General features: G+C 43.0%; 1 protein-coding gene across 1 annotated transcript in view; it reads right to left on the reverse strand.

Moving 5' to 3' along the window:
- The window catches only part of PLCG2 (phospholipase C gamma 2), a 56,264-nt gene extending 43,070 nt beyond the window's left edge, over nt 1-13,194 (reverse strand). The window contains 3 exon segments of the mRNA XM_048958113.1: nt 8,495-8,717; nt 8,719-8,736; nt 13,066-13,194. Of these exon segments, the coding sequence (XP_048814070.1) occupies nt 8,495-8,717; nt 8,719-8,736; nt 13,066-13,179 (355 nt within the window). The 5' untranslated portion in view covers nt 13,180-13,194.
- Nucleotides 13,195-17,390: the final 4,196 nt, after the last annotated feature.

A 17,390-nucleotide genomic window follows, 5' to 3' on the forward strand; every position in this document is an offset into this window, starting at 1 on the left:
GCACATACAAATAGTGAAATTGAATACGACATGCCGTAGCCCAAGGAATTACAGCTAAGTCACAGGAGTACCTGAAAGCACAGTTTAAGGAGGCAACATGAGAAATGGTGTGGTGGGTCTTGGCACAGCACCTGAGTACCTTCCCAAGGGGTCCTCATGTCACACAGAGCCACCATCTACAGAAACAATGAATTACCATCCTACCAATGATAGCTGCACCTTGTGGATTAACAACTCCCTGCTGGATGGCTCAGCAGAGCAACAGCACATTACAGCCTTTCTCACTTTGGTGGGCTCTGAATTCAAAGGGCCACAGACCTCAAATGGCTGTTGGTTTCATATTAAAAAGAAAAAGGCACCTTCAGAAAATGAGAAAAAAGTACATAGGTGCCCATAGAAGTTGATGGTCTACTCCGTCAATCAAAACAAAAAGGTTGCCATGCAAAACTTTGATTTTGGGGATAATATACTGGAGTATGTACATCCCCCACTCACTCCAACCAACCCTATTAGCATCTCTGGTCTGCAAAGATCACCATGCTGGATCTCCATTTCACTAGCCAGCCACAACAGGAACAATGGTCTTTGTAAGCTAGCATTAAACACCACAGAACTGAATTGCTGAAAAATGATTTGAAGACAGCTAAAGGCTAAAACACATTCATTTTTTTCATTTGACCACAGAAACCATGGTCTAAGTTCTCAGTTGGATGCTTACACGAAGATCCCCTAGGTAAGAGAACAGAAACACATCAGTTTCAAATTAGAAAAAGGTGAATTTTAATATCCTTCTGAAGTGATACTCTGCGAAGAGCAAGAAGTAGATTCACTTCTACAATGACATTTTGTTCTTTTTAGAATGCAAAATAGAAGGAAAATGACAGAATACAATTCTCGAGCATTCAGTGGGAGTTATGTTTGTTCCTGCTGTTTACTTATAACTACATGGCTGAAAGAGTACAGAAATTTAGAGAGAAAAAAATAACGACAGCTGAAAATTAGCAAGATGAAGTCTAACACTGCAGCCAAAAGAAGCATTTCACACTTCTCTGCAGAATATGTTGATATTCACTACTTCACCCAGAAAGGTGGAGGTACTGTAAACATTCATACCATTTTCTCCAAAGAGAAAGAAAGAGGTTTCCCAGAACAGAAGGAGTTCCCATTGACATTCAAATTTTACCAATTAAATGACTGCACGAGTTAACTTGGTGAAGAAAAAAAAATCCCTCAACTATGCGTAAGAATGCAAGCCACTTCCACAAACAGCCTCTTAGGTTCTTGCTGGTCTGACAGCTGGCAGGAATGCTCAGAACCAGAACGTGCTTCCTTCTGCACATCGTTTTAGCAGGGATACTAAAAGCAAATTCAGCAAAATTTGATCTCAGGGATAAAATTCACAAAATACAAGAATAAAGATCTAAATAAATAAATACCTTGTTAGCTAGAACAGCACCATCTGTGGCAGCGCACATAAGTTTGCCATTATATTAGTTACACATCCCTGCATTTCACCTCAACCTGTAAATTGCACTTGGCCTGCTATGCTCCAGTTATCTACATGACTGCATTATAGATGCACTGCTGCTTCAGGGAATGTTGATCATTATCCAGGTGCAGCGTTTCTGCAGAAATGTGGTTTCTACTTGGCTGTATGACAAAACCTGAAAACAAACACAGTGCAATCCTGCAGATAAGGAAGAAACAGAGCAGTACTCACAGGTCTAAATTCTATGTACAACATGAATTTACTGAGTTAGTTCTTTGTTTTCTTTCACTCCCTTTCTTAATACATCCCTGAAATATGAAAATTCCACTTATGGATTTTTAATTCTGAAAAATCTCCTATTTGAGCAGGAAGTAAAGCACAAGTGATTTTTAACAGTCTCTGATAATTCTTTTTATTTTCACACATTAGACAAATAACTAATTCAGTTAGTAACATTCAGTGAACCTGAGATGGTAAATGTATTAAAGAAGTGGGCCACAGTCATTTTGCTCTACAAACTCTGGAAAAAAATGGCAGGAAAAAATCAAGAGAAGAAAGATAGCACAAAATTAGCAGCTCATGTGAATTCTAAAATAAAATATTATTCACTGTGAGTCTTACGTGTTAATTAAAAATGAAAAAGGTATAAGGTATTCCTGCTACATTAATATACATCTGGACTGAAGACTTGTTAAACCAAAGTACGTAATTAGTTACAAAAGCACAGTTTCAGCAGGCTTTATTCCTGTTTGCTGTGGTGGTGCCACGGACATCTCAGAGCATAAATTCTCCTAGCTATGAATCACCATTTCACACAAGGACTGATGGGGGAGCATAAAGAAACTCCCATGTTTTCCAGTGACTAATCAGACTCCAGCTGTCACAAACTTTCCCTGAACAGCTCTCCTTAAAGCACTTCCCATCAGTAAAGAACAAAATATCCATTCCAGCTCACCTTTCAGAAGGCCTACAACTCATCAAGTACTTGCTGCACCAACTCAGATACCATAAACTCTTTGTGCCTTAGTTTATCCACGTGCATCTTAGTTTAAGCCATCATGGCACAAATAAATATCAGGTAGCACTGAATACACTCCAAGTCAGCAAACGCCAGGTGCTGGACCCCAAACACATCTCTTGGCAGAACACTGACATCAGCAGTTCCCACTCCTGGTCACCCTTTCCTTCCTCTCTGCTTTTCACAGCTGCTGAGAAGTTCTCCGTGCTGCCACCTCAGCTATGACAGTGCAGCTGCTTGTGGGCCATGTGCTATCCCAGCAAAGACGCAGAGCAGCAGGGTCGTTAACATGGAGGCAGAAGTGACCCCAGAAACCACAGCAACACTCAACAGATCTATTGTGTGGTTAGCCTGCAACAACTTAAAGAGGACAGAGCTTAAAGAGCAGCACAGGCACGACGGTGGGGCCACCACACAGACCCATGCACTGCTGTGAAGGGTTTATATGCTCCACGACCACAGGGCAGAACTACAGGAAGTGACATGCTGAGCAGCGCATCACAGTAATGTCACAGCTTCACAGTCATGCACACAGCATGCAGAAATTAGCGTTTGCCAGAAAAGAATCATTACAAATTAAATAAGCAAATCAATTCCCTCCATACCAGGAAACTGAAACTTCATTTTCTGATGTGTTGATAACACATTAGTTTAGCTCTGTTCCAGTCATCAAGATCAGTACTTCTGAAGTTGCAAATCCATAAACTCAGTCATAGGCCACTAAAACCTATGGGTACATGATCCATGGATGTGTCATACTGGGTCTCATTCAAGGCACATGTGTTAATACCACACTGCAGTACAAAGCACAACAGGGAAAAGAAGTAAAAGAAGTAAATAAATAAAAGACTCAAGGGCAAAAACATTCTCATCAGAAGTTAAATCAATGCTTGACCACCGATGGCCTGGTAACTTGGGATTGAGAGCTCTGATATTCTGAGCTCCACATGCAGTCCCATAGCCCTCCTAGCAAACATTATCCTTGTAGTTTAAAATGATGATGGACAATGCAGAATAAAAATGAATGTCTTTAATAAGTAGAATGCAGAAGAAAAATCCCTGACATTTTACACCTACAAACGTTTCCCTCAGATGACTCCAGAGCTATGAGGGAAGACACCTCTCTCTGAAACATCTCTCTGTACAGAACTATAGCAAGATGACAAAATAAGTCCAAGCATGGATGAACACAGTGATATCTGGCACAGATTTGTTCCCCTCAGCTTTTTGCGTAGCTCTCTGCAGACCCATGTGAGGAAGCACATGTCACTTGCATTAATTTTAATACATTAATGAAACCTTGCATGCCAAACATCTGTGATTACAGCTCTTCTAAAAGGTGCATTGCTCCCTTCTATCCATTTCAGTTTTCCTCAATGGGTTCCTTGGACCCAAGCGAATCCAGGAAAGGCATCTATAAGATGACATAGAATGGCAGCACTAGGAACCTTCTTGACCTCTACTAAACCTAGGAAACTTCAGGTCACACAACTCCACTCTTTCCATTGCTGACCCTTCCCCTTCCATTTAAAAGACAACTTGATGCTTCCAAAGAATGTAAAATATGGACAAATTGTCATTATTTTTTCTTGAAAGGTGCTCATATAGAAGTCTCTTCAAACACTGCAGGCCATAAAGAAGTCATCTCACCTAATTTGTGTGTTTGGTCCTACAACATGTTACATGTTCCAACAGCAAAACCACAGTAAACCCAAAAAAGGGAAGTCTCACAAGAGGATCTGAGTTTCCATACATAGAGAAAAATCCACAGCTTGGACAAGCTCAACAGCTACATTGTCCTCATGAAAACTGAGCCATCACTCAAGAACCTCCTTGGCTGCACAGCTGTGCAGGATAGAAAGCCTGCACACACACAGGTTGTCCACTGCATTAAGACAACCACAAATGGGCACCTTTCCCTCCCTTGCAGATGGGCAGGGAGGACTGACACTAAAAGGAGAGGTGGAACATGAGGCTCCTCTAAGGGAAACAGTGAGGTTACAATGTGTGTTTTGCACAGCCTGATGTGTAGAGCTAAAACGAAGCACCAGCTGAAATAAGACTTTGTGCTTGCAAAATTGAGAAGCTGTGTAGCACCGTTCAGCTCCAACACAACTGTCAAGCTAAAAAAAAAGTTACCAAGACCCTCAGAAGCTCTATTAAAGTAAGAGAACTTCCATGAATGTAGCAGTTGAAAATCTGGCTCCCTGATCTACTGTTGAAACAGCATATCCTACTACAAGGACACCTGCACTATTTTGCACAGGGGACAATACAGAGATTTCACACCAGTTCCTTTTGTTAGAAAATGTCTTTTGTATCTGGTGACCCAACTCTCTCAGATGACCACTGGAAAACCTCCAATACTCTGGCACTGTGCAGTTTAAGCCACACAGCAAAGAAGAATGTTTACACCAGATTTTCTTGCCTTTGTGTATCATCACTTGTTACCACAGCAATGGCTTGGAACTAGGAGTTTTATAAAGAAGAGTAGCTCCATTTTAACCTACTCATCCAGAGAAACACATCTACACTGAGCAGAAACAGCTCTGATTTCAGCAGCTCTTTCACAGAATCATAGAATAGTTTGAGTGGAAGGGAACCTTTAAAGGTCATCTGGTCCAACTCCCCTGCAATGAACAGGAACATCTATAGCTAGAACAGGCTGCTCACAGCCCAGTCCATGCTGAACATAAAGGCTGATAGCCTTCTCTGCAGGTAATGCAATTAAAAACATGCAGAACTACCACACTGAAGGCCACAGGGTTGTCTAAACATTTCTATCAGCATAGCTAATCCTATATCTCTCCTGAGCAGACCTATTTAATCCAAATATAAGTTGCTGCCTAGTCATTAGCGTGAGGCTTAACTTAAATCCCTTGCAAAACAACACTAACCAAACTGAAAAAGTTCCTTGTTATAACCTGAGGGTTCAGCCACAACAAGCACGGAGCAGAATCACCTCCACTCATTTGTGCAATTATTTCCAAAATCCACAGCTGCAGACAGGCATCCAACACACAGTGACACAGTAAATGATTACTGTATCTATCCCTACCATGCTCTCCTGAACTGCTACAGTTACTGTTCTACTCTCACCCCTAATAAATACCAATTCTTACTGGAGTGCGGCAGGTGGAAATAGCAACCATTAAAATTCACATCACAAAAACTATGCACTACTCAGTACTAAAGCAGAGGATACTGAATAGCAGAACTTGAGATCCTAATTCCCTCTGCCACTAAATATATGTATACATTGCAAATGCATAAGGTTTTTTTATTCTTCACAAGGTCAACACAATTCAACAGTGAATATTTGGGGTCATTCATGTGTACATTTATATACACATAAGTGGAAACAATTTTTCTCTTATCATAAAACTGGTTGTATTGTTTCTGCACAGCTCCAGAGAAATAAAAACTTGAATTCCCCCTATCACCAGTATTCAAGCAGCCTATGCTTTAAATTACCAAATACATGTAAAGTACAAATCCATAAATACTCCAATTTTCAAGCAAAAAAGGAAGCCTGAGTCTCAGTCAAGAGACACAATAGCAAATTTATTAAATAAATAATAAAAAAAAAGATTTCCTTCCTCTTCAGCAGAAATACTGCCAGCGAGTTAAAGCTGCAGTGACTTTCAGTTCAAGTAGATAGAACCTTTCCAACAGTTCACATAGTTTTCTGAAGCAAAGCCTGCAAAATAATTCTCAGGGTTAGGGAAGGTTCTTTAAAATAAATAAGTATAAATAATATTGTGCACATTTGTGCAAATGACATACTCTCGGTAGGTCATGGTCTCAGATCTAAAGTTTCCATTGTTGTAAAGGTCACTTGCATGTTGCCGAATTAAAATCCCTGCTGCAGCACTGGAACTTTCAGGCAGAGGGATTTGGATAAATTGCAGCTCTACAGCTGAATTCCCTGTGCTGGTAACCAGTGCATCTGGAGGCAAGTCATTACCCTGCTGGATTACCCAGCTGTCAGTCTAACACAATATTCACCTTCTGTTTAAATTGTCAACATCTCTGCGTAGGGCAAGTGATTTGATTGATGGGACGTAGTTCTACGCACACATCTTCAGGTCTGGCTACTTTGTACAACTGGCTGCAGCAGTCTTTTCCTCCATGATCCCATGTTATTTTTGCCAGAGGACTCTAAAGCCTTATTCGCCCACTACATGGGCATTTCCTAATTTGCTCTAACCCATGCTTCACCCTAGCTTTTATTTACCAGGTACACTCAAGCCATGCTCTCATAACCGAATTACTCCTCCACACAGGACTTATTTTCAGCTTGCCTCATTCCAGGATCTGAGCATATCAGAACTACTAAAGTACTTGCATTCACACTCATAATTATAGGAAGGGATAATTACCCTCAATTTACACGAGTAACCGAGGCACAGCAAGACAGTTAATCAATCTTAATGAACGTTTCCAGATCTGTTTGCTTTTTCGCAGATCACTACATACAAGCACATTTTCATCACCAATGACAAAACCCATTCTCATGATAACCAGTCCTTCATTCCATTCCAGCAGGTTTCCTGTTGCAGATCCAGGCCATGCAAGGAACCAGACAGGAGCCAGCAGAAACAGTAACAAGTAGAAGTTTAATGCTTGGAAGTAGCATGACATGATGTTGCACAGACAATTCAAAAACCACGTACATTCTCAGTGCTCATCTTCACAACTTCACAGATTGATGCACTTTTAGCTTAAAAAGAAGTTTCTAAAAATCCACAAATCAATAGTCAAACCCCATTCTCTTTCTCCCCAGTTTCTCCCACATTACAATGGAATTTCCACCCCCCCACACACGCACCTCCATATCTGTGACCTCTTCCCTCGCCCCAGTTCAATTCATTCTCAGTTTCCCTCATGTTCTTAACCTCTCTTCCTTCTCCCAGGCCTGGACTAATTTTTTTCTCATGAGTTCTGGCTCTTCTCACCAGGTTCTGGTCTCACTTCTGAGATTCCCCATGCTATACTTAATTTCTTCCTACAGCCTTGAGAATTCTCCACCTCCAAACTCCAACTTCTTATCACAATTTCAATTCCTAAATTCAGCACCAAGCTTCTCATATTATCTGAGGCTGAGCAATAAATGATTCTGGCGACTCAGACAAACAATTCAATTCCTTTACTGAAGGCATTTAGCAGCTGCATAGTAAAATCATGTCCACAACAGAATAAAAAAGTAAAATAAAATAGCTGCCATGTGCTCATATGCAAATGCTGTAGTTACATTATAACAATGGGAGCTGCAAGAATCCCAAAAACTGCAGGCTGAGCTTGGTTGATATCAGCCTTGTTCAGTAAGAACTGAAAATTAGTTTGACTTTATTTTATACCATGGCTTTTGCAGTCCTACGCAGCTACAAACTCCACTTTTATTTCCCCACCTAATTACAGACAGTTTAGATATCAGCCAAACAGGCTCAGTCAACTCAGGACCTTCAAACCATCCCTCATACCTCACACCTCCACCCCCCTGAGACACTGGTACTTTCCAACAACGGTCCTAAATAATGATTCTTATCCTGATATGGCAAATTCCTCAAGAAAACAAACTTTAATTCAGTTTCCTTTTATTTGGAGCTTTTGCTTTTGGAGAAAGAAGAGGTAAAGAAGAACTGATCATTTTAAGCTACAAGACCTCTTGAGCTTAACTGTGGAAAATAGTTGCCACTCATAGCAGAGAGCAAAAGCACCATCATACTTAAAGATGAAAAACTGGAGAGCAGGATTTAGAGAAAAAGCACATTAACCACATATAAGCACAGCATTATTTGTCTAACTAACGAGCTGCAGAAGATCCTTCACCAGCACTGCGACTATTCAGCACATTCTTGGCAAATTACCGAACTCTTCTTAGCCAAAAGCTTAATCATATTAACAAAGGCTCACTAAACAAATATTTGACAATTACATTAATTAATTAGAAACTCCAAGTTCATGGACGCTTTGAAAATACTCACAGAAACCTTCGATCTTGTCAGCTGTCTTGCTCCAGGCTACCTGCCTGGTTTCCATTATAACCTGAATAGTCCTCCTTTCTGGACTACTCTTCTTAATACTGAATACTGTCATAACAGTTCCCAGCTCCAATGTCCTTTTGATCTGGCTTTTCTCATACTCCGGCAGCTCTCCATAATCTATACTCTTTCTGGGCATTGTTTTAGGTTTCTTTTTCAAACCAACTTGTATGGTTTTCACTGCGCTGAAAAGAAAAAAAGAAAGAAAGAAAGGAGGAAAAAAATAATCAGTATTTAAGACAGTATTTTTATTCCTTTAAAACCACATTTATTAAAATTAAAGATACTGGTAGATCCATATATAGAGTAACAAAGCTCAAACCTTGACTATATTTATCTTGATTTGATGACTTCAGGAGTCTCGTAAGACATCAGAAAAGTATCACTTCAAGCTTAGGGTCCTTTCAAGTATCAGATCAGTTTTTACTTACCATTTTATAGCAAGTAAAATACCAGCAAGTCTCTGTTCATGGACATTTTTCTATTTGACAGAGATAGAACTGGCTGTTTTCAGTCATTCCTACAGAAGTTTCTTTATTGTTTTAGAGTACTTGCAGATTTGTGTGCTATAAAAACTTTGTGAGTTCTATGTTATGCTAGAAGTTAAATCTTCACTTCTTGATTGAAACTAAGGGTAACTTAATTTCTGGAACTGCAAAAAATATCTGGAAAATGATTTTGTCCTAAGTATTAACAATCGAGATATCAATATGGAAAATAATATTTAATAATACTTGCAACATTTGAAGCACAATCAAAACCTTTTTCCTCTCCCTTAGTTGTTCTTTTGTATTATTATTTCATTCACAGTACCAACTTCAGACAGTCAAAATGCTGCACCCTGGTGAACTGCAGCAGGTTTGCTGTTTTCCTTGCCTTGTCTTAATACAGAAGCATTAATTTCCTGCTTGCAGAGAATTCCAAAAACCTAACAGCGAATTACAAGCTTGATTACTTCTCAGCAGGATTATCTACAAACAGAAAGCCCTAGACCCTGCTCTATCATCCACGTACAAAGAAGTGATACCATTTTTGCCACTGTTGACACGCAGTTCCCCATGACTCCCCTTAATTTCATCCCCTTGGGCAGGACAGCTCTAAGCGTCCTGCACGATTTTCCCTCAGCCACAGCATCCCTGCTGTTCTGTTCTCCTCCTGTCTCCTCAGCCCATTACTCTCCATCACAGTTTCAGTTTCTGCACTGATAACTAATTTGTCCGTGTCACTTCTCGCTTCCCCCTTGCTAACTTCTTCCAACCCTCCTCCCCCTCACCCCATGTCAGTCTCCTGACCTGTGCTTCACTAAGGAGCTCTCTTTTCTGCTCTCTCATCAATACCACAGAGCTGTCTTTCAGTGCTGTCACTAACCAGTTTCAGTCCCATCTGTCAGGCTCTGAAGTGGTCCAGTGCAATCTTCCCAATCTCTTTTTAAAATCTACAACTTCAATGAACACTGGGTTGTGTTTTTTTAGGCTATCAGAGAAGCAAACACGAGGCCCTTCTTATCTGCAGTGGCCTCTTCTGCTTTGCCTGCACGGAACCTGAAGCCCATTTAGTGTTCTGCAAAGAGTCACACAGATTATACCATGTTTAATTAGCTTGTTATTGTGTAAGAAAAGGGTACTCCATTGTCCTACTACTACTTTAAAAAAATACACATATGCCAATGCTACAACTGAGACTTCTGGACAACTTTTAAGGATTGTACACAGTGTCAGATTTCAGTCAGAATGTGGCTGATCCTTTCTGACTCCCTGGAACAAATCCAGCTTGTCACTGAAATCATCACCAGTTTGCATCTAACAATTTAGGCACAGTCGTCCAGCTACAACGACAAAAATACAAGGAGAACAGAAATAAAATAAAAAATAAGTCTTTAAAAAGCATACTGTGTTGCAACTGTAAAATGAAACGTGTCTTTAAAGAACACAAAAAGGAACTTCTAAACATACTAATTAATAAAAGGCAATGAAGCATTTTGTGAGGGATTAGCCCCTTAATACAAAGGAACTGCCTCTCAGAGGTGGCTTCTTAAGCAGTTTCCGCTGAACATAATAGACTGGACTTCCTCTTTTAAAGTAGCTCTTTCTTTAAAAAAGAAAGTGAACACTGCTTTTAGCCTACCTAAAATCTTAAGCCAGAAGCCAAGCTTTTAACTTACAGTGAAGCAACACTGTAGCTGAGGACACCAAAAAAAAGAAAAGAACATCATAGCACGTCATCAACCTAACCAACCACCCCTTTATCATCCGTTAACCTGTTCCATAATTTAGAACAAACACCACAGAAAGCTTCCTAACCGTGGAACACACCAGACCTCCCAAAAGAACAAATGGAACACATGATACCAGACCTAACCTTCTCAACATTAAGACACAAGTATGTGCCCTTCGGCATTCTTACAACCTTCACTGCACAATGACTTGAACCTACAATATTTCTACCCATTCACCCAGCAGAACTCCATTATAATCCTCATCAACACAGTACCTGGCTGCCTCTAAATCAGTGGACCATGAGCTACAAGACACCTCTGTGTGAAGCAGAAGCATTACTGCTCTTCTACGGAAAAGTTCCTGAAGCCTAAAGCAGAAAGAAAGGTCTAAATGATTCAATGAGTGATCTGGTAATCACAGAATGGCCAGGGTTGGAAGGGACCTCAAGGATCATGAATCTCCAACCCTCTGCCACATGCAGGGCCAACAACCTCCACATTTAATACTAGACAAGGTTGTTGCCCAGGGCCCCATCCAACCTGGCTTTGAACACCTCCAGGGACGGGGCAACTGCAGCCTCTCTGGGCAGCTGTTCCAGCACCTCACCTCTCTCTCTGTAAAGAACTTCCCTCTGACATCCAACCTAAATCTTTCCTCCCTCAACTTAAAACCATATCCCCCTGTCCTGCTGTTATCTCCCCTTTCTAAGAGTTGATCACATAACATACAAGATCTGGTTTAGGCACAGACATGAACATATGACTCTTTCCCTTCAACTGTAAGCACCACAGGAGCAAAACTTCAATGCTGTCCTGTATCAAAAGCAGAATCGGCGTTACCCATTACTTACTGTGTCGTGACACAACAGTAATTTCTACGTTGCCTTTTAGTGAAGAGCCTGAACACTTTGTACCAAAAAGGTCAGGAAGACCCACTGCAAAGAGCCAAGTGAACACAGACATGGAGAAAGATGTACTTGGTGCTATACAAGAACCTGCTTATTTAGTGCTAGTACTTCTCAATTTCAAAACCAAACCTTTATCTGAAGATCAGTCTACAATTTGTACCATGTAGACATTTGATAAAACGCAGAAAGAGCTGCAGACAGGTGAAATTACAGATGTGCAGGCTGGCAATGAACGCTTCAGATGAGCACAGCAGAACCGCTCCTGAGCCACAGGACACCGCAGGTGCCTTCCCTGCACACAAAGGTCGCTCAAAAAGCGGAATCTGAAGTCAGACTCGCCCCAATTTCTACACTTTCCCATGAGCTCTGGGCGCTGCCGGCCCCATTCTGCACGCGTCGCTGCACGCTCTGCCCCAGCCCTGCCTCGGGACAGCAGCTCAGCCAGCCGGGCGCAGCACCAGCAGCAGCACCACCTCGCTAACAATTAATCGCAACCAGCAGACGGCTGTTTGCACGGAATTTTGCCGAGCAGGAGAAACCAAAGCGCTCGGCCGCAAGGAATACCTGCTAGGGACCGAAGGCGGGCCCAGGCTGCGGCCCTCAGCCGAGCCGAGCCGAGCCGCGCAGGGCTTCTTCCCCCTCCAGCAGACCGGCCAGCAGCGCTGACCAGCAGCCAACCGCGCGGTGCCGGGCGGCTCCGTCCCCTCTGCGAGCCCCCCGAATCCTCGCCCCCTTCCCCGCAGCGCCTCGCGGCACCTTCCCTCCCCGCCCGCCTCCCGCTGCCACGACGCCCCGCGCACGGCCGGCCGGCCGCCCAGCAGCCTCACCTCCGCCGGCCGCGCGGACGACGCGGCGCTGGGCGCTGCCGGTGTCAACACGGGGTGCTGGTGGCGGCGGTGTCGCCGCGCCCGGCCGCGTCTCTCTGGGGCTCCCACTTCTGCTTCTACCCGGGAAGGGGCGGGCCACGTGACCCCGGCGGCTACCTCCTGGTGCGGCGGGGCGGGCGGGCGGCGCTGCCCGATCGGGTTCCCGTCCGCCGGCGCCCGCGTCCCCTCAGCGCCCGCGGGGCGGGTGCCGTCCCGCCTCCCTGCTGCCCGCTGGCCCTCAGCCGCCCTCTGAGGTGGGAGAGAGCCGCCGCGGCCCCCTGAGAAGCCCCTGTGAGGAGTAGCGATGGGCTTTCTGCAGGGGTCATCAACCTAAGCACCGAATAAACGATGATGGGTGACTTCAGGTGGAAGGCTTAAAATGAATAGGATCCACGTCCATTACACCACGACAACCTCAGCTTGCAGCCCGATTGGTTTTGATTAATAATTTCAACTTCTCAGGACCAGGAACCGAAGAGTGCGTACAAAACCGCCACAAAAAGAAGAAAGCCCAAAACCTTGTACCTCTGCTCTCCAAATCCCAGCCGTCAAATCCAGAGTTAATGTGGGTATGTTGGCGGTGAACCTAAGCCCCAGCAGCCCCTCCTGGTTCTGCTTCACGGGGCTCAGTACCAGCATGCTCCTCACCAGTCATACATCATCGCTTCAGCACAGGAACCACCCTTGAGCAACCCGCAAGCCACACAGGCACGGAGTTGACCATCTTTGTGATAGTCAGTCTTTGCTGCAGAAGTGAAGCAGCACTGCAAAATGTAGCAGCCTCACGTGTAGATGCACTTCAGTGTGGTTGTCCTGGAAGGAAGATTAAACCTACCAGCTCCCAATGTTGCGCAACCTCAGGCTTCACTGATAGAACTCTTACAGCTGGGAGAGCTGTGTGAAAGGAAATAACCTGTGGAAGAAAATCGTTTCTTCAGTGGAGCGTTTTAGCGTGGAATCCTGTGAATTGCTGTAACAAAACCATATCAACATAGACATATAAATGGGGTAAGCAATTCTTTGAAAAGACTCAGCAAAATAGTGACTTTTGGAAACATTGGCTGTTGCTCAGCGCACCCAGAAGCACGAGTACTTGGCTGCCCTCACCATCAGACAGAAGATTAAAAGTCATAATCAGCAGCTCCTGCCATCCAACTTGAAGGCTTTTACACTTCAGTCATAAATACCTCAAAAAGGGCATTGACACTGACACTTTTTAATTACAGTATCGAAAGGTTCAGCCCTGTCTTATTGCCTTTACTTCGTGCTGAAGTGTTGATTACTTCCCCTTAAGAATAAGCAAGGCGTCAAAGAGGATCACAGGCCTGGCCAGGTGGCCTCCTGCATGCAATAAAAAACGGTCACAAAACTAGTGCCAACTACTACAGGAGCCACAAAGAAAATAAAGCTTTTGTGCAGAGGACAAAGTTGAATAGTTTTATCCTGTCGATTCCCATTGGAAATAAAAATTAGAGAGCCATTTAGCACAAGGAACTTGGAGGATATTGTCCAGCTGTAGCTGCATAACTCAAATAATGAACTTCCCAAGCAGCCACCTTCAAGCAAGTTCACTGATAGCTGCAACAGCTTCAGCACATCTCAGCCTGGTGGAGTTTGGGCTCCTGGCAAAGTGCATTTCTCATGAAAAGTGCTCTGGTGCTCACTTGGTTCCACTCTTGAAATATTTTCATTATAACTTTGCTAAATTATTGTCACCATCACAATATTGTAAATAATAAAGTAAATATTGATTTAAGGTAAACTGAAGTAGCTAGCAACAAGCTGACAGGAAGGAAGGGAGGTCATAGCTCTGGCTGGCCTGCTGCAAGATCTGAGCCGTACGATATTCAGCTGCTTCTCGGTTCACTGACTTTGCCCCTCGTTACTTGCAGGCTCTGCGTTTAAAAAATCTTTTGAGAAATTACTGCCCTCTGTCCTCGTACACTTGATACAATAACATCCCTTAGCATTTCTGCAGCGGTTTTCGTTTGCAGGTGTCAAAACGTTTTTTAAAACAGAATAGAAATTATTTTTTTTCACGTTTCCAAAGGAATCGAGGTGTGGAGAGGGAGGTTTGCAGAGGTCCCCAGCAGCAGCCAGCCTGGGGCAGAGCACATCCCCAAGCTTCACACCATGACCTCCTGTACTGTGAGGAATGGCATTTCCTCACAGCAAAACTCCCTATTGCAGAAGAAAACTTTCATTTCTCAGAACCATGTTTTTTTAAAGTTCCAGTTTAGCAGAAACTCTGTCATGTGATTTGGGCTGATCGATACAAGACTAAAAGCAGATGTAAAAACACATGAACTAAGTGTGGGTTTTTTGCACACCTGCTAACTCCTTGCTCAGTGACTTGGGCTGGTTTGGTTGGCTACACAAAACACCACTATACTTATAGGGCCAGCAATCATACCTTCAGCTGAAACATGAGGCACTGCAGATATTTCCTCCACAGCCCCAGTGCCAGCAGCTCTTCTCCAGCACCATCAGTAGAGATCAGTTCAGTCTCAACAAGGTCTCAGCAGGACATGGAACCACTACAACTTTCCTCCTGTGGTTTTTAAGCCACAGGCTGCTGGTCCTGATGGAGCACCATGCTGTGGGAGCAACACTGAGAGCTTCCCGTTTTCCTCCCATCCTGCTGAAACCTTCTTAACGCTGACTTTGCTGATGCAGGTGGAAGTGCCTATGGGACCATTAGAAAGACATAGCCCAGTCTTTTTTTTTGTTGTTGCTCTTTCCATGGCTGACTGCAAGGATTTACTATTGGCCAAGGCCTTCCCTCAGGGCACACAGGAAGGGAAGAGAAGTTTCTTGCATCAGTGCTCACTCATGCAAAGATCACCTTTAATCTGTACCACGCTACATCAGAAAAGTTTTGGAGAGCCCTCCAAACAACCAAAGCTTTAGCATGAGCTGTGGACGAGAAGAGCACATTGCTCCTATTTACAGATAGGCATGAAATAGTGCAAAGCACACATCAAAATCTCACTGAAATGAAAATAAGATTGAAAAGTTTGTGAGGTACTTGAGTGATTTTTTTTCTGAATAGGGGTAAGATGAGAGAGACTCGGCTGGGATATGCATTGCAGGCACGTGTGCCTTGGAAGAGCATCCATCTGGTGTATCTCCAGGATCAGCATGGTTGCATAGAATGCAAATCATAATCGCAACGGCTGTTATCTTTATGCACTGTAGTTATAACTGAGTGAGTCACATAAAAGGGTCAAAACCTTCTGTTCTACTTGTGATGATAAGCATCTTCCTGACATACTGCATGAGAGATCTGTACGTCAACAGATCAAGGTGAGAGTTGGTACTGAGAGAGCTATGACAGACCCTGGCATGGGGGCCCAGTCTTACTAACATATTTATTAACAATTTAAAGGAGGGGGTAAATGAAGGAGAAAATACAGATAATGTATCTACTAATGACTAAAAACCTGAATAAATTTGTATTCTTGCTTGTCAGTGTCAGCAGTGTGCTCTGCTAGCTTACACTGCAACCTGTGCAACTCCACTGAGGCTCACGTACCCATGCTAACTCAATTTAACTTCACCTCTTCAGAAAAGCCTCTGCAAAGGACCCATTTTTCAGAAATTCAGACATATATCACCTATTACATGACATGCTCCATTTCCCAAATCCATGCTTTCATACGTTGGTAGATTCATATTATTTCACATACATTAAAAACCATGTGTAAGAAGCCTCCTGCACCTCCCAGCACATTTTGTTTGTGCTATGAATTCACACACTTTGCGGTACATCTAGAAGTACCAACTCTACCAACACTTTCTCAATCAGCAACATTTGACTGAAAAATCTAAATTTATACGTTGTGTGAACTCTTTCAAGAGCAAATGTTACAGTTGAACTTTTCCAGCAGAGAAAAGAACATGGAAAACTGGGTAATTTAAACCCAACAGTCTTCACTCCAGAGCCTTCCTGCCACACACCTGGGATTATTTGCCCCCGTTGCTGTGAAGGAGAGCTGCCCCACTGAGTCTCAAAGGCAGCACTACAGAGCTCACCTTGAATCCTGGGCACAGTAACAAGCGATGTACTGCTGAGATTAGCTGGGCAGCGTCAAATGGAGGTTTCTTCCTCTTTGTATTCTGATTCCACCTGGGTAGAAGCATACTGTTAATAGCCCTTAAGCATACAAAATCTCTAATCGTGTTTTCACTAGCCTGAGCTGTTTGTTAACACTAAATGTGATTTAAATACACCTGCCACCTTTTATGACGCTCTCTTCCTCCTTCAGGAGCACAGATTTGGTTCTGGCTGTCACTAATAGAAAAAAAGAAAAAAAAAAGGAAGTTATGAGAAGGAAAGTGGAACACATGAAGTATGTCACTTTTAACTAGCAGGACACTATTACAATCTTCATGGGCTGAGCTCTTTCATGATGTGTCACTAGCATCAGACATTAATAACTCATTAATAATGCCCAACCTGAGATAGGTGCAGCAATTGTAACAGGTTTCATGTTCTCTGGGCAAATTTTCAATTCTTTGCTTTCTGCTTTGTAAGCCCTTGCAGTGCCCTCTGTTCCTGATTTTAAGATGTCTGTAACCAAAAGGGATCATAACTCACTTTTTTGACAAATGCTGGGAGTTTCATGGGCTCTGCCAATGCCAGCAGCTGAGCTTGAGGTAAAACATTTCATATGTTTAATCCAGAAAGGAACACATGGAAATTAAAAGCTCTTATTCCTGGTTTGAGGTGTGTGTTTAGCAAACAGCCTGCGTTCAGCCTCATGCTGTATGGAAACGAATAGCTACACATGGAAACTGGGATTTCAAGGCTGTGCCAGAGGACAACTCCTTGCTTGTCAGCTCAGCTG

Source organism: Lagopus muta, chromosome 12 (assembly GCF_023343835.1).
Source record: "Lagopus muta isolate bLagMut1 chromosome 12, bLagMut1 primary, whole genome shotgun sequence".
NCBI lineage: Eukaryota > Metazoa > Chordata > Aves > Galliformes > Phasianidae > Lagopus > Lagopus muta.